The following is a 22,023-nucleotide window of genomic DNA, read 5'->3' on the forward strand; positions in this document are numbered from 1 at the left end:
TGAAGAGCGCCGAGAGACTGTCGAGTCTCTGCCGCAGCGCACGGCCACATTACCTGGTAGTTGTCACTGACGAACACAGTCAGGGGCGACAGGACAAGCTGCAGCATCGTCTCCCTAAATCCTTTCTTCATTTCAAAACACAGCCTCTCCAGGAAAGCCGTGGGACACTCAGGGCCATCGGTGGTCCCGTGCTGAAGTCAGACGAAACGCCACGGTCAGGACGGAGAAAAGGTGACGACCAAGGAAGGACGGGGAAATGAAAATTGCACGTACGTGACTAAGAGATTCGATTTTAAAAAGAGAAACAGTGCTTCCTGACGCGCACGCTACCGGCACCCCCGGAGGGACGTGAGGGCCGTGTGCACCAGAGGGGACTTCTCTGCTGTACGACCCGAGGCACCTGGCACGGAGCCCACGGGCAGCACGAAGCTCGGGGCCACCCAACCCGATCGGGCCCCAGGGGCCCTGGGCTCCTGGGGGAACACAATCCCGCTCCAAGTCAGCCCGAGAGGCCCGCAGGCAACCTCCGAGCGAACCAGGGTTCAAAGCTGGGTCCAAAGCTCCAGGGACGCCGTTCAACCTCCAAAGTCGAGCCTGAACCTTGACTTTGTAGTAAGCCCACCGCAAGTGCCCAAGCTGGTCTGGAGCTGGAGACACAGGCTAAGGAAATGCAAAGTCCTAGGACACCCACCAGCCTAACTACAGACAAAGCAACCCAAGGCCAGGGCAAAACGTCCCGCAGTCACACAGAACAGCAAAGAAGAAACCGGAGTGAGTGAAAGGAGGAAAACAGAGTAAAACTGCCCATGATGGAGGAATCACATTCTGAAGAAAAGAACACGCCCGCTTCCCGAGATGAATGGATAGATCGGGAAGTCCTCCACGTGGTGGATGTTTCAGTAACCGCGAGGGTGCACGTGCACGCATGGTGTCCCGTGCCGGGGGGGGGGGCGTCTTGCCCTCTGCTACGTGAACACTTACGACAGGGAGGCGCCCGTGCACGCGGTACAGGTTCACCAGCACGGTGATGTCCCAGGGGCGCAGGGACAGCGGGTGCAGCGCCCTGGCCGCACTTCCGTTCTCCCTCCTGTCGCCCTCCATGCCAACGGCAGTCCACCCGGAGCTGGAGGACGTCGACAGGGACAGCACAGGACTCGAAATGACCTCCTCAAAGTCCATGTACATGTCGTCCTCCCCGAAGTAGTTTTCCTGCAGGTATGGGGACAGACCGCTGTCAAGGGTGTGCAGCAGTAACCTCTCTCCTTGGAGCCCAGACTCCGTAAACCGAGCATCTCTCTGACCTACGGTATTTCATTACGAGCATCTGGTCTGTTTACTTAAAAGGTACACACATTTAAGACACATGCTTACTTGACTGTTAAGTAAATCAATATTCTACAGCAAAAAAGCCCCCAAGGTTACTGACGTTTATAGAGTAAAGCTTCTTGATAGCACCACCCCCAATTACAGCAAGAACGTGCGATCTACGTCCGGGAAGAAATCTTCGGAGATCTGCAAAGTCCGACGGCCTTTGTCTGCACTTCTCAGAGCGGGAAGGAGACAGCGCCCGGAGGAATGACCGCCCCCCCCACCCCCACCCCCCACCCCACCCCCCCCCCACCACAGGGCGCAGCATCCCGTCAGCTAAGCATCCGCTGGCCTGGCCTCCGCAGCGGCGTGACCGCAGAAGAGGTGCCGGTTCCTTCAACAACATACCTTTATGCACAAAAAGGCGTTTAGCAGAGGCCCGTAGAGCGTTATCTGAGAGTCTGGGGACAGCTCCATCTCCACGTGCAGCCTGTCCGGCGGGAGCTCCGAGGGGTCGACAGGGGGGCGCGAGGACGTGGGGGGGGCGGAGGTGGCTCTGTCTGACGCCCTCTGGGACGGCCTCAGCACGGACAGCATCGTTTCCTCCATCTCCGACACTGAACGGGTCGGGGGCAGAAGGCTTGGTGAGGGGCGCCGAGGACCTCTGGGAAGTTCCCCAAGGGTCTACTCACTCAGAAGTTCTATTTGGCAAATGTGAAAGCAACTAACCCTGTTACAATGCCTACAGCATACAATGAAAACAAACCTGAAAGACTAGCAGTTAAGAATGTAAAACGGAAGAGACCCCACTGAAATACGAGCAGAAATACACGAGTCCGACTGTACGGAGTCAATGAGAAGTTCCTGGGAACACCAAGTCCCACAACACACAGCGCGTGGGTCACAGCTAGGCTTTGGCTCTGCTCGGGTTAGCGTGCGCTGGCTTTCCTACAAGCAGCTGTTCGAACAGTGTGCCGTGACCCAGCTCCACACGAGAACAATGCTGAAAACCGTTCTCTAGGGCATAACCTACTGGAAAAACACAGAGGACCCCAGCTACAAGGCACAGAGCCTCAGGGTAACTATGACGTTACCAAGTGCGTTTCAGAAACCAACGCTTCACGAAACCAAGCGCTGGAGGTGTTAACGCACAGACCGGCATACGCCGTGTCTGCTCCGCCAGCTCGGCCGCTCCTGTCCTGGCCGAGCGTGGGAAACGTACACACTGCAGGGGATAACATAGGTCAGGGCGGAGCTTGGCCTAGCATTTGGTACACAGTAAGTGCTCAATAAAAGTTAGCCGTAATTATACCAAAATCCTTAAAGGATTTTAAATGTATACAATCATGTCAAAAGAATAGATGCACTTTTCCTTTCTTGCGTCTTTGACGATTATCCATCATAACATCAGACTTTCAAAGGACAGACGATACGAAGAGACTTACGCGACTGTTTCAGCTGCTCGTCCGCCTTCTGGGGGTAAACCGGGTGCCACGTGTAGTCGATGGTGAGCACGACACTGGGGACAGCCCAGCATTCGACCCAGCCGGCCCTGCGGGAGGCGGGGCAAGGTCCCCTCCGGTCAGGAGCTCACCCTCTCCCGGGGCACCAACCGCAGGTCCAGGTAGGGGGGTGACCCCTATTCCCCGAAAGATTCTGACACCCAAGGCACTGGAGCCGCCCCACCCCCGCCAGGCACTCACTTCTCCTGAGTGAGGTTCCGCCATTTCGGCCTCACAGCCTTCTGGCCGCTCTGGCACTCAGCGGGGAGGCCAGCGTCGTGAGCCCCTTTGTTTGGGTGGCAGTTCTTTACTAGCATGAACAATGAGTATTTGCTAGGGTGGCAATCTGGTAGAAACAGATGAAGATCAACATCTTCTCCCTAGAAATTAATACACAATAACAATAATAAAATCAGTATGTGAACATGTTAGTTACTATTTACTCTGTAACAGTCTTGAGAATAAATTAAAAAGAAAGAAACCATGAATTACAAAAGGCAGACTTAACACGGAACAGTCAGATTAATAACTGGAATTAAGGTTTTACATTGACTAAAACTAAATTCTGATAAAAATGTCAAGAAAAAAGCCAGGGAAATAAGCTGCAGAATTTCCACAGAACGGTAAAAAGATTACCTTCCATGGGTACCCACGGACATTTCGCATGCCGCTCAGCAAAAAGTAAAATAAAAAACTGTATCACTAACATAAGCTCAGGTGGAATGTGCTCCTTTTTGTATTGATTTTCACAGGATGACGGTCTCTTTTGGTTCTACTGAGTCTTGATTCCTCAACGGCTTTTAGGAATCCTGAAATGGTACATCTAAGGGTCTTCATTCAGCCTCCCCTTTGTCCTTCTGGGTCTTCTAAACCTTCCCATCCTGACGCCTGGTTTCCTAACAGGCTCACAGCCCACCACTGAAAGGCTTAGAGCCCTAAGCTCGACTGCCTGGGTTCGAATCCCACCTGGGCCGCTCACCAGCTGCATGACATGTTACTAAGCTCGGCTCCTCGGTTTCCTACTCCTTACATGCAGATGATACCACCACCTGCCTGCAGGGGCTGTCCTGAGCACTAGTGATGGCACAGAAGCACTGGAAGGCCTGTCCAGACATCCGGAGTGATTCACAGTGTTAGCTGCTCTTCTATCATTGTTACTTTTCACCATCACAACCTCCGTCAATGCTACGACCATGACTGATGCCATGCCCGAAAACTGGGTGTTCCCCAAGACTCTGAATGCGTGAGAGCAGCTTTCAGGCAAAAGCATTTTCGGTTACTTGAGTTCATGGTTGCAGTGAGGAATGAGAGAGAGGGAAGTGTGGAGTCGAGTTCATACACAGCGAACACTAGATTACCCACAGAAGTCAGGAAATAGTCAACTGAAGGAACTGCTTCTTTACTGCCCAGCGTCTTAGGAGAAGTCGAAAAACTCAGGGGAGTGGCAGAACACTACAGTTAGCCCCCCACAAGAGGGCAACGGTGCGACCTGGAAGTCAGCGGACAGAGGGGGACAGCTAACAAGCTACTTCGGGCGGCCAGGGAACCCCGGGGTGGGAGGGAAGATCAGCTCTGGGAAGCCCAGCTCGCTGGCAGCCCTGTGGACGAACGTGCGTCCGGCTGTGCGCACCCGGAGGGAGAACTTGGTGCTGCAGGTGGCCGGGACGAAGTCCATGAACGGCAGGGAGAAGTCGATGTTCAGCGTCTCCCCGCAGGCTGCCAGGTACACTGAAGTGAGAGAAGAAGGAAAGTGACTTCTAACTCCAGTACAATTTTAAACAACAACTGCCTCGAACACACACCCAAACAAAATTAAATTTAAGACTATATGTTTAACCCAAGACAAACTCAAGTAACTCTCTAAAAGTCGCACACAGTCATGGAAAGAAGGATCAATTCCAGTATCTGTCACAAATACAAATTCCATGCCCCTTTGTTGGTATTTATCTCAGTAAACAGGATACTTCAGCCAACTTTTAAGAAGCCTCACCGTTTTCCTGCTGTTTGGTGGAGCAGTCGATCCAGTTGTGCTGATTAGCGGCCCAGATCATCTCGAACTGATGGAACATGACTTTGAAGTTCCAGGTGTATGGCACGAACGAAAAAATGTCCGGAGCGCTGTCACTCGACCAGTCCTGGATTAAATCTAAAATTACCAGGGTGAAAGACAGAAATTAAAATTAACTGAAATTCAGAAAACAAAATGTAAAGATTCTAACAACAGTCCAAAATGAATGTTTATTTATAAACAAAAGGAACTGTTATACGAAAACATTAAAAGATTTTGATTAAGATACAGCTAAAGGATTTCACAGCGAACAGATGTTTACTTACTAATCACAGTTCCAAACCAGAATACATTTTTGCACTTCAGGCATTATTCTTTAGAGAAACCACAGAGAGAAGAACATCACCCGCTGTGCCACCGCCCGAACACCCAGCGCTGAGGGCGCCGTCCTGTGTAGGTTTCCGCACGGTCCGGACTCCTCTCAGAAGCGTAAGTCTGCCTGCTTCGTTGTGCCCTCTCCTGCGTATTTCTTTCTACCTGTCCCCCCGCTTCCTCCCTCCCTCTTTCTGAGGGGAGGGTGCAAACTGACAGTCCCTGGAAGATGGCATCTCATTTCCCCGAATTTTTAATTGCAGCACGGCTGGTCATTTGTTGAAGCTGTTTATTCGTAAGCACACACCCACAGAAGTGCGCTGAGCGCCAGACTGAGCTCCGGAGCCTGGGGCACAGAACACAGACCCGGCCCGCTGCCAGTCGGGAGCCGTCCCCTTGCTGCCTGCTGACCTGCCCTCCTGCAGGTCTGCATGGTTCAATTGCTGCTCTCTAAGCTGTGTGCCTACCCTTAGTGTGCTCATCCTTCGGTGCCTCAATTATTGCTCACCGCAGCAGGGACACGCTCTCTGCAGAGGACGGCCGCCCTGGCCTGCCACGGAGGCTTCCTACTGCCCCCGCACCCCCCTCCTCCTCCGCACACTCTGCTTGCTGCTGGCAGGGAGGCTCTGGTGCCCGTCTCCTCCCAGAGGCGCTCCCCAAGCAGCTGCGCCACCGGGCCCCTAGGCTGACCCTGAAAGCACAACCTGCGGCATGGACGGCCGTCCCCCGATGAATCTCAGTGCTGTGCGCACCGGAAAATCACCTGTGAAGAAGTTCTTCTGTGCAAAGATGAAGTGGTAGGTGGCTTTGTACACCTCTAACTCGCACTGCCACGTCTGGGGCATGTTCCACACCCGGGGGTAGCTGGCATTGATGTGGAACTGAAAACCAACGTCAGGTCAAAAGGTTAGCGCTTTAAACGTGACCCTGGGGGCACAGCATCAGAGATGAACGCACACACACTGGTGAGTAAGGATCACTTTCTTCCTGCGGAGTGCAACAGAGGTCCCTTCGACATTTCAGTATCGCTGTGGCTCGAGGTCAGTATCCATGGTTACGTCCAGTTCCTTGAAATACTAAGCCACGATGTGGTCAAAAGCTTGAGGAACAACAACCAGGCTACAGATTCAAAACCGTGCTCGAGCTAAATCCACAGAGGAGCAGGCAACCCCCTAACCCGTCTGCACGCCCCCACTGGTCGGCCAGAGGCTCGGGCTCAGGGGTGGGGCAGGGCGACGCACACTGTCACTCGGGAGTCTGCGCCCGGGGTCGGCAGCACGGCCGGCATAAGTCCATGCTCCCCTCACCCCCGCCACAGCTGACGCCCCCGCAAAGGCACGCGCTGCCTGACCCGGCCGGCAGTGCTGACCAGCAAGGGCCCGGCAACCGTTCAAACGCTGACCGTGCCAGCTAAAGACCTATTCGTGGTGCTCAGCATCTTCCTGGCCGGTTTGAAACTTTCCTTTTCACTGACACACATCACGTGTAAGCAGCTTGTCTGCGGAACCACGGAAGGACCTCCTGGCACCACATTTTAGAAAAGAAGCCGCTCTGAGTGTCTGCCGTGCACAGAGTGGCGTCCGTTACTGCTGCTGACCCTACAGAAGTAACAGTCTGCCTGACCGCTGAGTCCCCGGCCTCACACTGGGTCACGAGCATGTCCCAAAGTTTCCTGTTTGTAACAGGGTGTCAGGATTTTCTCTGTTCCCCTCACTCATCAGGTAAAAAGCGGAATGAGCTGCTAAGCCCTGAGAAAGAATCCAATGGGGCCAAACGTCACACTCACCGCCAACATTTCCGCTTCCAAAAGCGTCCGGTACTGCATGCTGGTGGTGGCGTCGACGTGTAAGAGCTGCCCTTTAATTGCAGGGGTGTAACCTGGCGAGTGAAAACATGGAAACTGGGAGCGCAAATGTCTGCGTACACAGTTGAAAGCCCGGGACCCCCACCGCCACCCAGAGAAGAAGCCCGGAGAGCAGCGGTCGTGGCTCTGGGGACGCACCCAGTGGGGGCGGCAGTGCGCTCCCCAGCAGGCGGCCCTCCCGCGCGAGCCAGCGCCGGAGGAAGAACGCTGGTCTCCCCGTCCTGCGGACCGTGGCTGGGTCCCCTCGTGCGGAACCCCGGGCCCCCTCTCTCGGTGCCGGTGCCGGACTACTTCAGAATATGCCGGGGCCGGTCCCCCTCCCCCACTCAGCCTGCGCGTTCTTGTCACTCCCCGGCCCCCTTCTCGGGGGCAGTTTCTACACGGCCGCCCGCTCTTCCTCCGCGACGACAGGGACCCCACACGTGCAGCTCGCTCCCACGAGAGCGGCACCGGTGGGTCTCTCGTTCCTGTGGGTCAGGGCTGCCCTTCGGAGCCTCACCCTGCAGTCCTCATCACACGGCCACTTCCGAACGCGCCCTGCTCTGGGCACTTTATTTTCAAACACCCGAATCTCTGAGAAAAGGTTTCACGTGCATTCGAGTTCTGTTTTTTCACTGTCTCAGACGGAAGCCCATTTTCCCTCAGTCTTCTTAAAAGCACCTGACCTTGACCAAGGGCCTGACGGGGCTCCCCCTGGACCCACAGCCAGCGCGCCGCAGCGCGCCTGTGAGCCCCCACAGGGGCGCTGAGACCGCTCGGCCCCGGGCCGGCCCCTCCCCTGCACACCAGCAGCAGCGGCGGTGTGAGAAGTGTTGTACAGATCCCATTCAGCACACGCGTCATCAGTGTGCAAACGGTAGCGGCACTCCTGCGACGGAGCCGCTCTCAACTCCGGCGACCCCGGCCGCCTGTCCCCGTCACAGGCCTGCAGGTGCGGCTGTGCTGGAAGACGCTGCCTTCCGACCGACCGCCCACGTCCGGCCGTCCCAGGGGCTCTGCTTCAGGACGCAGTGGGGTTACTCTTTCAAGACTAACTGAAGGAAGGTTTTGCTCTTCTCCGAAACAGCCCCCAGGTGGAGGGAGGGCACCCCGTTCCATTCCGTGCAGCCTGCTGGGGGCGGGGAGACCATCCTCCACGCGGCAGTCCTGACCCTGCCGGTTAGCGGTTTAAACACCAGTGCAGTGCTGCTCCCTGCACACGCTCGAGAACGTGAATAAAGTAAGTGAAAGTTCATGTGCATTGCCCTCAGTTATAGATGTGCTAAGAGGACAGAAAGAACAAGAACAATCAAGGTGGCTACATATGATATTTGGGTCAGCCTAACGCAAGTATTTAATCATGCTGTTGATTCACTTTTATCAGAGCCCAAATTTCAAGTGTATAATGAATTAGATTATTTCAGCTCAGATGAAACTAGTTACAGGGGCATCATTTAATATCTGAAATATGAAATGATCTCGTTGCAGTTACGCTGTTCAAAGTCCCCAGCTCACTCCCTGACAAAATCTACGACGTGACCTAGAACAAAGCCCGTGAGTCACTCGGTCAGTCACTGGCCGGTCCACGCACCAGCTGCTGGGCACAGCGTCAGGTGGACAGAGTGGGAAGAGAGACACTGCAGCTGCTCCCACGGGGCCACAGGGGCCACACAGGCCACACAAACGCTGCTCACGCTCACACAGGAGAAATACAGGGTGCGGTGAAAGCACAGACGTGTAAGGCCCAACTTGACTCTTAAACGTCTTCCCCTCTCTCCAGGCACACAAATGACTTAACTATGTAATGCCTGTTGTTGATCACGACGGGCACATTAAAACACAGTGGGAAGCTGAGGAAGCAAGCCCCAGGGATGAGCGTTAGTTTGGACAGGCTGACAAACCACCGTCTGCGCGCTGGTCCCCCGCGGCTCGTGCAGAACCGGGAGGCGGCAGCTTACCGTGCTCCCCCACGGCCATGGGGATGTTGATCTCCAGGTAGGAGCCGGCGCCCACGTTCACGTGCACGGCGTTCGTCTCCTGCCGAAAAGTCAGTTCACACAGAGCATTTGCTGCAGGTGCTTCTAAAGCCTTCACTTTTGAGCTCTTACCACAGGCAAAAGTATAGTCATCAAGGACATTAAATACGTAGCCAAAGTTCTTAAGAACACAAGTTCAAACTCATACCAAAAATACACTGAAACAGTCCGGGCCAATATAAAGGAGAAAGTGAGCCAGACGGGAGTGGAAGGCGTTTTATTAACAGTAGTGAACTTCCTTCCACTTCCAGCACTTAGTGAGGGTACCAGGTGCACAGCTACTGACGTGGGGGGCCGGGGGGCAGGAAGCTCTCCCCACCCATTCAGAAGTGAGTCTACGTACAGAACTGGCCCCCAGAAAAATGCCCTGGGAAACGGTGTTCACATTTTAAACACTATTTTCTGAACGTTATTTCAATAATTACCCGATTCTTGGTAAAGAGCAGATCGATCGTGGCATCGGCGATAATGTTCATGCGCAGCTCGAAGGCCAGGATCTGCCTCGGCCTCCCCGGCTGTGCGGTTTCGGACACTTTCAGAACTTGGTAATCGGGCGGGAAGAAAAACTTCCACAGACAATCCCTGCATGAGAAGGCAGAAGGAAAAGTAACAAGTTATTCCAACAAGATGGCCTCTGGAAAGGGACCAAAATCAATATTTTAACTTCACATTATCACGACTATCTTACTTAACAAACAGACAAAATAGGAAAAACATTAAATCACAGATGCCTGCTCCAGCTTCCTCCCAGTAAGACAGAAGCCGTTTCCACCGTGAGAAAGACTCCCCACGGCACGCCAGCCGTCCGGACGAGCCGCGCTGGACGGACTTCCAGCAGCGTCTGCTCGCAGGAAAGTCGGATGTGTCCCGGTCACTGCCGGCAAACGCCCTCTCCTCGGCGCAGAACTCCTGCTCCCCGGCTAACAACGTATGTTCCAAAACTCACCGCACCTGTGCCCCGACCAAAAAAGCCTCCCCCAGTTCTCCTCTCTTTTCATCTTTAATGTGACTCATGTACCCTTATGGGCTGAACTGTGGTCCTCTAAATACCCTTATGTTGAGGTCCTAACCTCGGAGTCCGACCGTGTTTGGAGACGGGGTGCCTACAGAGGTAATTAAGGGCACGTGAGGTCCTGCCGGTGGCCCCTGTCTAACGCGGACACGGGGGCCCACAAGACACACCAGAGGGGGACCACGTGGAGACGCGGGGAGAGGACGGCGTCCACGGGCCAGAGGAGACAGAGCCTCAAACACGCCGTGCCCGCCCGCGCGGTCGCAGCCGTCCCGCAAAACCAGCCCGGCCAACACCGCGACTGCAGAACCCCCACCTTCAGCACTGTGAGAAGTTTCTGTTGTTTGCGCCACGCAGGCTATGCTGCTTTGTCATGGAAGCCTGAGCAAATCAACTCAGTACCTTCCCAAGTTTCTCAGGAGGTTTAACTGACCTCTGCTGTATCACACAATAAACCTCGTTTGTTTCTCTCATCTCCCTCTGACGCTGAACTAACTGCTTTCACCTCGGACCCTGCACAGGCCCGACCGCTGCTGACATATTCATTGATCAAACGCAAACGGGAAAACAAAAGACCCTACAACGAATGTGCCGGTCAGTCACCTTGTCTATGAATGAACTCCTCCTTTACAAACAACTCAAGCCCATTTCTCCACAAACAAGTCATTGTGTAGATTCACGTGTCTAGGGATAGCTTACCCTGCCACAACAAAACAGCTCAGAGAAATATTAGGCTGGTTTTAACAAAAATTAACAGCAGAGCTCAATACATTTGAAAGACTCATTAGAAATGTAATATACTCACGTACCTCTGCCTATCGGCCCATGGCCCATAGTTGAAATCTGTTCCTTTACCACAGACTATATCCAGTCCCCAACACGGAGGCAAATCTTGTAATTTGCAATCCTCACTGCTTATTTCTCCTTCGATGTTTTCTTCTGTTTCTTCTGGAACAAGTCCTACACATTGCAAAATACAGAGAATAAAAGCAGTTACTTAAAAGAACCACTACAATGTTTCTTTTGATCAGCAGTTCTAAAAACTTTTTGATCTCAGTAGCACTTTACACTCTTAACAGAACTATGTATGTATTTTGTGTATTTTAATAAAAAGTAACATTTCAATTTCACTTTTAATAAAAATATTTTCAATGAAAAATAACCACACTTTCTACAATAACTTAGTGAAAAGTGTTGGCGTTATTTTTATTCTGGCAAATGCCTGTAACATCCAGCTTAACAGAAAACACGTGGGTTCTCACAGTTGCTTTTGCTTTAATTCTATCGCTTACGGAGGTGACAAAGCCTAGCTTCACACAAACAGGTGGACAGAAAAGGGAGGAGTATTTTAACAGCTTTTTCTGATAACTCTGGATATTCTTCCGTGACACTTCGCCAACACTCCACAAGCAGTGTTTCTGCAAAGGTCAGTTACAGTGTGGAGTCCGGCTGTCCCGTGTGCGGCCGCACGGAAACACGCTGTCTCTCTCACTCCCAGAGCGGGTCCCTCACCCGCCGCAGGACTCCGGGACCTCAAGTGTTGCTCGTGTGGGAAAAACAGGTTCACTAAGACAAGCACAGCTTTCCAAATATTAACAAGTGTCGTTATTAGACACTTAAAAAATCACATCGATGACTACCACTGGCAGTATCATCTAGAAAAATCACCAACCTCACTGTTGCAGACCCAAATTTCCCAGAACCCTAATTTTCACAGGAAAGCTCAAAAGCACACTTTGTCCCCAGCTACCCTCTCAAGTAAAACCGGTGTCCCACGAAACAAGCCAATGGCTCATCTCGGGCCTCAGTGACGCACGTGCTGCCTCCAAACACGCGTGTGCTCTGTGTGTGCAGCACAGGTGTGCAGCACAGGTGTGCATGTGTGCCTGCCACTCATCACACAGAACGGTCAAAGCTTCCCGAGGGTCCGGATTGGAGCCACAGAAATCGTACGGCTGCATCACGGTGATGCCAGCAGCTGTTCTCCCGGAGCACAGGGCCTGACAGCCAGGGCCCCTCGCCCGGGCTGCGACCGGCGGCCGGACTCGTGCTGGGGCCCCAGCAGTTTCCCCACCTCGGCTGCAACACCGCCCGTGCTAACGCCGACTTGGCCGAGAGGCAAACCGTGCCGGCTTTACTCATGAAACACTCTGACGTCATAAACCTCCAGAAAAGTAGAGAAAGATCAGAAGCGAGGAAGGGGTAAGAACCCAGTATCTAGCTACCTTTACAACACTGGGACTGCCTGTGAGGCGCCGTAGCTGCTGGACGTGACCCCAGAACCGGGGTCTCCCATCCAGCGCACCACGCTGCTCCTTCCCTCGGCGAACACAGAGCGCCCTAACCGCCACCCCCCACCCAGAGGTGCTCACTCACTGTCACTCGCACCCACAGCCTTTGAGGTGTGTCTGAGTGGAACGTTTGCCCCTTACTGACGCTCACCGACGCCCCAAGTAAGGAGCCTGACGTGCGGTGAGCTGCCCCCTGCACGGAGGAGACAGACTCGCAGCACGGCCCCCCCGCCCTCCGGGCGGCCCCACCTGGCTCGTCCATGTAGTAGTAGATGTCCACGTCGTTCGACTGCATCACCACGAAGCCTTCCCCCATCAGCCTCGGAGGTCTGCAAGGAGGCGCAAGGCAAGCTCAGTCCGGTTCCAGGAGACGGGACGCCCCGCGCTCCAACCACGAGTGGGTGGCCTGCCGTCGGGTGGCAGCTCTGTGTCCGCAGGTCCCTCAGCGCCCCAGGCCCTCACACGCGAGCGTCCCACCACCACGAGGGGGAGCTCATGGTGCATCGCCAGCACACCCGCCTCCCGATGCGAGCAGCTACTCAAGGGGCGGGGGGCAGACCGGACAGCTGGGTGGGAAGCTGACCAGGACGTGAGTGCCAAGCCAGGCCCGTCCTAACCGTGCCAGCCTCCCTCCAACCGTTTCCCGAGAGTAATTCCAACTCGACTCTCAAGTTCCATTAACTCACAATGGTACTTCGCTCTAGTGAATTTACTGAATGTACTGTTCGCTGATTCCTTTTGTGAACAAAAAACCTACCTGCAAAGGGTATTTTCTAATATCAAATATCAAGGCTTAGTTGCCCAAAATGAGTTTCCCAAATATACTAAGAAGGAGAAATGGGTAAAAAATTATAGCTACATAATCTTATAGAAAAATATTTAAAATTAGGGTTTACCAACGGATAGCATATCCACTTCCCTTATAAAGCAGGACTACACTGTTCATTGATCAACTTGTAACAAAGAAACTGAAAGGATGCTAAAGGTCTTAGTTAACATCTGCATCAGATATAAAAAGACCATTGTTGCCCTGGCTGGTGCGGCTCAGTGGACTGAGCGCCGGCCCGTGAACCAGAGGGTCACCAGTTTGATTCCCAGTCAGGGCACAGGCCTGGCTTGCGGGCCAGGTCCCCAGTAGGGGGCACAGGAGAGGCAACCTCACACTGACGTCTCTCTCCCTCTCTTCCTCCCTCCCTCCCCCTCCCTCTAGACACAAGTAAACAAATCTTTTTAACAATCCCAGGCGGAAAGCGGTGGCCGCCCCAGGCGCTCTCACTCGTCGTTCTGCAGGCCGATGTAGCGGGGGCTGGGCACGAGCATGACCCTCGCGTTCTCCAGCTTCCCCTTCACGATGTGCATGAACTGGTCCAGGTGGCTGGACGGCGGCTTCGTGGTGTACGTCAGGAAGGCGTCGTCGAAGTTGACGCACAGGGTCTGCGGCTGGTAGTGGTTCCCGAAGGCCAGGCGCCCCTGAAGGGGGGGGAGACGCGGGGCCGGGCTGTTTAGGCCGTGTTTTTCTCCCTTAGCCGACCGAACAACAAGCATTTTCAAGCAGTGACTCAATGACCCGGCTTTACCACTGCGTGTGACAACGTTACTCCCCTGGTCGGTGCAGACCTGGGTTTACAGAGACTCGGGCCCTGCAAGCAAGCAGCCTTTCAGGTCTAATAAATTTGTGCTAAAGTGGTGCTGGGGTTAAAGCGATTCTTTCTCACTTTATGAGAGCTGGAACCAAAATAACTACAAAATTACATTCTTTTCTTAAGTGAAAATTATGTTTGCAAAAAAAAAAAAAAAAAAGCAAGCCCCTGCTGCAAACGCACGGAACAAACACCGCTCGCGCCAGAACCGACTCACCGTGCTCACGTTGACCTTTATGACCGGGATGAGTGACCGCCAGGAAGATGTGGGGTCCTGAGACTCCGTTTTCACTTTCACTCTGAGGGAAAAGAGTAAAAACTGACATATGCACTAAAAACGTAAACACCTGAGGGTAACAGTGGACTTCCCCAACACATCCATCACTAACACCAGCCGCGCCTTTCCAGACACGCCCCCCGGCGGCTCCTGCAAACAAAACGGAGCCCGTCCCCCGAGACTGACATCCCCGCAGTGCCCTGTCGCGGGTCAGTTTTGGGGTCAGCAAGCTCTAATGACAAAACTGCCCTCCCAGAACAACAAGCGTTAACATCCAGAGTGCAAACCGGGAGATGCTGTCAGCACGCCCACCCCTGTGCCCCCCGCACCCCAACAGGACATTCTGCGGGACAGCCAGAACTATCGTCCACGCACTTCCCGCTGCCCCTCACGTCCCCTCAGTGGGGGACCTGCGCGACCGCCTCTCCCCTGCTCGTTTGCCTCCAGGTCCCAGCCCTCCGGACCCTTCCGCGTGCGTCCACAGGAACCCGCTCTGGTCCCTGTGGTAACACTTCTCGCACAAAAACGGCCTCGCCTATTGACCGATCTAAGTCCCAACTCAGCTACGAATCCCCTAGAGACAGAAGAGCTGTCGTATTCCTAGCATCGCAGGTACCCCTACTCAGTGCCTAGGACATAACATCCTTTAAATACTCAGTTGCGAATAAATGTCCTCCTTATCTACTTCCACAAAAAACTATTATATGCAAGGCTGTTCAACACTCAAAACTCAATTAACACTAACGGGCTAAAACCAAAACAGCAAATGACCATAACACTAGATGCAGAAAAAGCATCTGACAACGTCCAACAGCCATTCCGGGTTAAAACCTCTCCGTGAACTAGGAACAGAGGGAAACGTCTTCATCTTCATGAAGAGCACCTACAGTTAGTGTGGCGCTGAAGCATGAGAGGCTGGAAGCTTTCCCATGGAAGCTTTGGTTTGGGACAAAGCAAGGAAGTCCTACCTCACTCCACCCTTCCAACTTTGGAAGTCCGGGCCATTGCAACAAGACAAGAAATAAACGGTACAGAGACTGGGAAGGGGGAAATAAGACTTTCTTTGTTTGCAGACGACACAACTGTCTATGCAGAACGTCTGAGGGAACTGATCCACAAAACCTCCTAGAACTAACGAGTGGTTACAGCAAGGCTGCAAGGTAGGAGTTAATAACATAAAAAAGCCTCCCACTTTCCCATATACCAAATAAACACGTGAATGTTCACGTGTCTGAGACTGATAAAATTCAAGCGTGACAACGAACCTTTCGATCTTGGACTGGGCTCTTGTTCTTCCATTTTCCCGCATTTTATCGTCCTCCTTCTTGGGTGGGATGATTGTTGGCTCCAAACCAAACAGTTCTTGCAGACGTCCGTAAAGGTCCGAGCGGTTGTAAACGTGAAATTCAAAGTCGTTGACTGTGATGTACAGCCTGGTCTCTGCCTTTGGATCTGAAGACACCAACGACACACATACGCAGTTCTTAGTCAACTTCTCACAAACGCTAGTCAGAGTTTTGGCCATGTCTTTTTCACAGCAAAGTAACTTAAATGATTTATTTTAGACAATTCTATGAGAAGGAGAATCATATTTAAAATGCATATAAAACACTGGCAAAAGAAAAAAGCTGATGTTACTAGGGCATTTTAGTTTAGTGTTCTAAATACAACCTAAATTTCTAGATTCTGGTTGTCTAATTACCAGAATTTACAGATTTTACGCTAAGAATAGGAAATTGCCATTTACAAAGTAAAAGTAAAACTTGACCCTAATATAGCCATAAATTTACACTAAAATGTAAATACTAAAATATTCAAAGTATAATGCATTTAAACATCACATCAGCATTTAAACTTCTGCTTCATAGGAAGGACTTCTCTGTGCCACCCCAGACCAATGAGAAGCAGTAGGGGTGTCAGGGAAGTGTGAGGGCAGGCAGCACAGCGGGGACGTAGAGCAGCGTCTTAGAGGAATGGTCAAGGGGAGCGGGGAGGCCGCCCGCCCCCGGGACGGGTCAGGCCCGCAGGGGTGGCGCGAGGCAAGGCTGGAAACGTGGGTAAGGGTCGCATTGAGGATGCCCCTGAACAGACCGGCACTGAGAGGAAACCGATTAGGCCAGCTGACAGGGAAGCAGTGAGAGCGTTTTCGGCCAGCGGGTAAAAACTCTGATTTTTGGCCAGAGTTTTGTGAAGTCCAAGCTTTTCCAAATATTTTTATGTTATAAAATGTGAAGCATTTCAAAACCCATTCATGAAACCTGATTATATGATTGACAATTTCCAATACCTGAGAAAATGAGAACTCACCGTGCTGCTTCTGCTTTGGGTTATACATTTTCCACCACCGAAAAATTACAAATCCATCTTGAATTCTAAGCAAGATAAATTACAAAATAAAAATGTAAGCAACAATTTACTTAACTGGATTCTTGATTAGTTATCACGAAAGGCGGGCAACTGGCAGTGAGGAAACACAAGAGTTCTCAGCAGAATCCCGGCTCACCCAGGGCCCGCCTCCCCTAGCTGACTTCAGGAGAAATGTAGTAAGACCACATTGCATTCAGCAGGGCACTGAAGTGCTAACGAAAAATTTCTTTTGTAAACATTCCTTATGGTGTGAAAACTACATAAAGCCAATCTTGAAAGGGGAACATTAGCACACTAAGGGGAACTTTTAAAGATACTCCTTCCTTTCTGTAACGATGTATCACTTCATGGTCCAAAAGGATGAACTTACAGCATCTCAGCTTTTACTTTTTACTTCTAATTTAGGAGTAATTTTAGACTCACAAAGAAGTTGCTTCTACTGTTTTATGGGAAGTGTAAGTGTGGCCAAACCCTGGCATCTCTCAAATAGCACAAATTTTTCCAAGTTGTATCTTAGTAGCAAATTTTAAGAAAATCACAAAAATAGAGTAAGCTTTTCTTTCAAGCTTAGAGGAGAACATATCAAACATATTATCATTTCTTATTACATTCAGATTTGTGTTTCCTTCTTATAAAGTAAAATTACAGTTGTTAGCAGATGCTAAACAATTCTAAAAACTTATGACCCCGTAAGGACCAAAGGGGTAAGAGTTATCTGCATCTCTGAGCCTGATTTTATCTAACAAATGGCCACCATGAATTCTACAACAGAAATGATCAGTTAATTTAACGGCTCAATTTTTCATCTTGGAATAAAATGAGATCATCTATTTCTACAGGCTGCTATTTGGTAAACTTACTACCAGTCTGAACCTTAGGTAAATTAATCCACTGAAAGAAACATTTTAAGACATTAACTCATCAGGTCTGATTTACTGAAAATAATGATTTTTGATTTATGGTTTTATTTGAACAACCAAGTAATATTAAATAAAGTATCAGAATCAGAAAAATCTTTTCAACATTTCAAGCTTAAGACAGGTTCTTATATTTGCTTTTGTTTTTGCTTCTTACCTAATAGACATGTCTTCTGTAATGTAATAGATTTCACGAACCATGACTTTTCCGGAAAGAACAGAGAAAGAGAAGGAGCCTGTTACAGGAAAAAAACAAAAACGATTAATGTAATTCTTCTGATAGACAGTAGAGCCTTTAACGCTTACAATAACCTTAGCACTCAATTTACTCAATAATTAAATGTTCTCTCCTGCCTCCCTTCCTGATATCCTTACAACCTTACTAACGTCTATCACTCTTTCAAAACATGTGCCACAAGCAGCACCACCATGGACTGAGCTACTAGATAGTCACATCAGTTTTAACAGCTGCCCCATGATTCCCTGAGTTATGCACAGCCATTAAGTAAACCCAAAGCGGTGCCTAATTCTCCATTTTTCTCCACCAGGTCGTGTGACTCCAGGACCCAGCCACTGCCTCAGACTGATGGAAGACGGTGTTGGAGAGGCGTTGGTTTTCGCCCACAACCAGGCACTCAACTCCAGGGAGGGGCAGAATGGTTCTCTTCGGGGTCTCCTCCCCCTCTGTCCCCACTGGTTGGGGACTTCCCGAAGCACAGAGCTTCCTAACACACCCTCCTATCTCTCTGCCTCTTATAAGTCGTCAGAAACTGAATGAATAAAGCAGGCCACAAAATGAAATACCCAGGATGACTCCGATGTTTAAAGTATGGCTGACTTAAAAAAGAAAAACCAACAACTAATACTTCATCGACCATTCAAAACGTCCTCTGGATGGTAGAATCATGAGAAACTTCTATTTCCATATTTTACATTTATCTATATTTTCAAATCATAGTCAAAGGTAACTCTGGCGCCCTGGCCGGTATGGCTCGGTTTGTTGACCTCATCCTGCAGACCAGAAGGTCGTGGGGTCAATTCCCAGGCTGGCACCTGCCTGGGCTGCGCTTCGGTTCCCAGTCAGGGCGTGTGCAGCAGACAACTGATCGATCGATGTCTCTCTCACATCGATGTTTCTCTCCCTCTCTTCCTCCCTCCCTTCCCCTCTATCTAGAATCAATAAAAAGGAAAACAAGGGGAAAAAAGGAACTGTGGAAACACTTTGAGAAACAAGAATGAGGTAAAGGACATGTCACAAACTGCTACATGAGAGAAATTCGTTAGACTACTTTAACCTTCATAAAACAAAGGTAAACTTCTAAAGCTACTGCCAGATCATAAAACATAAATTTATAATAAATACCTTAAGATTACACAGAAGAAAAAACTCAGGATTACTCAAACTTACCAATGTGGATATAGCCACGTTTGTATAGTCTGTTAAGAACCAATGTTAAAATCAGACCAACATTCCGAGAATTATAATAGGTGAGGTAAATAATCCATCCACAGGACAAAATGGTAGCTGTTGGGAGAAGGAAATGCAGACGCGTGTCACTTTGATCGCCGTGACATCTCAGTAAAAGCTCGTTAGCGAGCGGTCGTTCCCCGCGTCCAGAAATGAGCGCGCGGTGGTGCGTCCTCTTACACTGGAGTGCCCGGGGTTCGGGGAGCAGAGGCCGGTCCCACTTTACCAGCTGCCCTCGCTCCCTCCGGCCACTCAGCCAGAAAGGCACGGGTCCCAATCGGACCACTGAACGCCCTCTGCCTCCCTCCCCTGGTTTCCCCTTCGCTGCTCCGTGCTGCTTCAGCTGCTGGACACAGGCAAGGGTGTTCTGGCGAGAAAGCCTGTCATTCCACACGTCATGAACAACGCCCACCTTTAGGAGGCTGGAAGCTCATTCCCAAGCTATTGCTAAAGGCTAAAGTCACTCACAAAGAAAGAAAATTGATGGTTTTTTAAATCAGAGAAAAGTCACTATATTTTAAATCAATAAACTGTTTTTTAAAAAAAGTAATGGAAATAAATAGGAATTTAGCCCACTTAAAGACATATCTATATTAAATAGGACATCTTATACTATTTTTGCTATAATTGATAAGACAATAACCTTTTAAGAATGCCTACTTTTACCAAATGCACTACAATAAATTATATTCCAAACCTGTACATTTGTCATGAAGTTTATAGTCACTTATATAATGTATAATATTCCCCCCAAAAAACTAGCTCATGAACATACAAAAGGTGAAATACAAGAAAGCATTTTCTGACAATAATTTTTTTACCCATCCATTTAAAAAGTGTAACTATTTACTAAATTAGGACAAAGTCATACAAAGCAATCTAACATGTGTAACCTTTCAGCAACATCAAGTTCGGCTCTTCACTTCTAAAAGCATCATTTAATACAGATGAGACGAGGCCGTCACTGACCCGACACGTCTCGGGGTGGCTGAGATTGATGGTGACAGCTTTGGTGCAGCAGGTGCTGCAATCTGCCCAAAAAACTGTTTCTAGAGCAGTTCTTTTGAAAAATTACTTTGCTGATTTACCATGTTTTAAGTTTCAAGCCCTGCTGTGTGAATTCCTGCTATAGACCACAGCGTCCACAGCACGCTGCTGCAGGCGGCTCAGGGAGGCCAGGGGCGCCTGCTGAGGCCGTGCCAGCCGAGGACGTGCGTCTGGTGCCCCACAGCCCGGGGCTGGGGGCCTTCTCCTTGCACCCTGCCCCACCACCCCCGCCCCCCGATTTCCTGAGGCCGCTCAGTGTTTTCCTGGCGGTTGCTGCTGATTTCTCCTTCAAGAAAGGAGCTGTACACACCAGAAAAGAGAAATTCTGGATGGCAGCAGAGCAGACAAACAGGAAATAAGGAAAAATTCTGTCCTTAATTAAACTATGCTGCTTTTATGAAGTCCTACTTCATACTAATGTTCTGCATTTCATTTTACTTTTTTTTGCTTTTATTAAACGATAATTTACACTGATTCATGTTTATCCACTGGAAAAAACAGCACTCGAAGTTTAAATGGTAATCTAATCCTACAATGCATGAATCATCATTATCCCGTCCCCTGCACCCAAGGCCCGACCGCATGTCCGGGGCAGCAGGAAAGAAGCATCAGCGCACGCTCAGAGAACACGGCCCTGAGAGCCGACTGCGCGTGACCCCTACGGGCCTCGGTTCCCCGCGTGTTTGAAGGAAAAGGGTAACGCCCGCCTTCCTCAGCCTGCTCGGGGCACTCGGGGAGACAGCGTGCATGCAGAGAAGGTGCTCCATGCAGACCATTAGCCTCCCTGTGCCCTCTGAGCCCCCTCGCCCTCCTTGTTTTCCCCCTCCCCGTTTAACTCCTACCCCAGACTCCAGTCAAACGCCACTCTGCCGCGAAAACTGCCTACAGGGCCCTGCCCTTGCAGGACACTGTTTCAGTATTTCTCCCTTTCGTTTGATCGCATAGGTGCGACCACTCACACTCCATCCCTCGCTCTGCCATGTAACCACACACTCCTGTGTATTATTCGCGGGCGCCTAGGAAACGTTCAGGGTATTAGACAAAAGCATCATCACCAGGAGAGCCCACTGCGCAGTGTGTGAGAGCGAGGAAGGAGATGAGGTTCTGAGGCCCACGTGTCCCATTTTACCAGGAGATTCCTCCCTTGTGCAGGGGGGGGGGGGGTGCGCAGTGGGGAGTGGACCGGAGCGCAGAGGCATGACCAAGGGCAGTGTCCCCCCTCTCCGCCCCCCTCCCTCAGCCAGCCAGGGCAGCAGCCTAAGAGAAAGAGCTTCCCAGAGCAGTTCCCAGAGCAAATATTCATGGAAACATAGATTAAATCTCCTTTCCAAAAAGTAAACAAACGGTATTTTAAGCATTCCAACTCCAGCCAACCACTGCTTAAAATGTGGCAGTTGTTATTCCATCCACGAAAAACAGTGATGTGTAAGAAAATGCATCCCCCTTACCGACAAGGAGCCAGACGACATTGGAGTTGTGCTCTATAAGAAAGTCCTCCAGCTGGGTGATGCTGGGAACAATGCTCTCGTTCTTCTTTTGATCCATTGCTGCGGGGTTCCCAGGGCAGCATCCGCAGGTCTGGCAGAGTTCAGAGTTAAATTTAGAATCAGAGATTTATTAATCTGCAAGGAAAATCACATGAGGGAAAAAAGGTGAGTTTAATAAACATGCAAGTTTATTAAACCACAGTCTGGTCTTTCAGTGACAAGAATGCAAAAATACAACAAACAACAACGAAACATGTCCACATTTCTATATAAAATGTAAGACAATATATCGTACTTTAACATCCTGACTTCACCATTCTAAGTATGAATAGAAAAGCGGGTTCGGTTACTGTATTCTGGATCCAAATAGAAGGGACATCATTATTCTGAAATACAATCAAAGATATTCATCTCAACCATGCGGAGAGTATTGTGAAAATTACTGTAA

At 50.5% G+C, this 22,023-nt stretch overlaps 1 protein-coding gene across 10 annotated transcripts in view; it reads right to left on the reverse strand.

The window, feature by feature from the left end:
- KIAA1109 (KIAA1109 ortholog) overlaps positions 1–22,023 on the reverse strand; it is a 115,995-nt gene that overhangs the window by 85,305 nt on the left and 8,667 nt on the right. For 9 of the 10 annotated variants that reach the window (XM_045831178.1, XM_045831179.1, XM_045831184.1 and 6 more), the window contains 20 exons: positions 21,537–21,710; positions 18,982–19,098; positions 17,731–17,809; positions 16,597–16,661; positions 15,555–15,741; positions 14,230–14,311; positions 13,649–13,842; positions 12,622–12,701; positions 10,891–11,041; positions 9,495–9,651; positions 8,992–9,070; positions 6,977–7,068; positions 5,954–6,071; positions 4,801–4,956; positions 4,441–4,538; positions 3,012–3,190; positions 2,754–2,860; positions 1,717–1,925; positions 982–1,209; positions 54–191 (listed from right to left, as the gene is read on the reverse strand). In XM_045831178.1, coding sequence (XP_045687134.1) covers positions 54–191; positions 982–1,209; positions 1,717–1,925; positions 2,754–2,860; positions 3,012–3,190; positions 4,441–4,538; positions 4,801–4,956; positions 5,954–6,071; positions 6,977–7,068; positions 8,992–9,070; positions 9,495–9,651; positions 10,891–11,041; positions 12,622–12,701; positions 13,649–13,842; positions 14,230–14,311; positions 15,555–15,741; positions 16,597–16,661; positions 17,731–17,809; positions 18,982–19,098; positions 21,537–21,633 — 2,613 coding nt within the window. In that variant the 5' untranslated portion in view covers positions 21,634–21,710. The remainder of the gene's footprint in view (positions 1–53; positions 192–981; positions 1,210–1,716; positions 1,926–2,753; positions 2,861–3,011; positions 3,191–4,440; positions 4,539–4,800; positions 4,957–5,953; positions 6,072–6,976; positions 7,069–8,991; positions 9,071–9,494; positions 9,652–10,890; positions 11,042–12,621; positions 12,702–13,648; positions 13,843–14,229; positions 14,312–15,554; positions 15,742–16,596; positions 16,662–17,730; positions 17,810–18,981; positions 19,099–21,536; positions 21,711–22,023) is intronic. The other variant, XM_045831175.1, reaches the window with a different exon arrangement.

This window comes from Phyllostomus hastatus, unplaced genomic scaffold (genome assembly GCF_019186645.2).
Source record: "Phyllostomus hastatus isolate PE091 unplaced genomic scaffold, TTU_PhHast_1.1 phas_contig_159, whole genome shotgun sequence".
In the NCBI taxonomy this organism is placed as follows: Eukaryota; Metazoa; Chordata; class Mammalia; order Chiroptera; family Phyllostomidae; genus Phyllostomus; species Phyllostomus hastatus.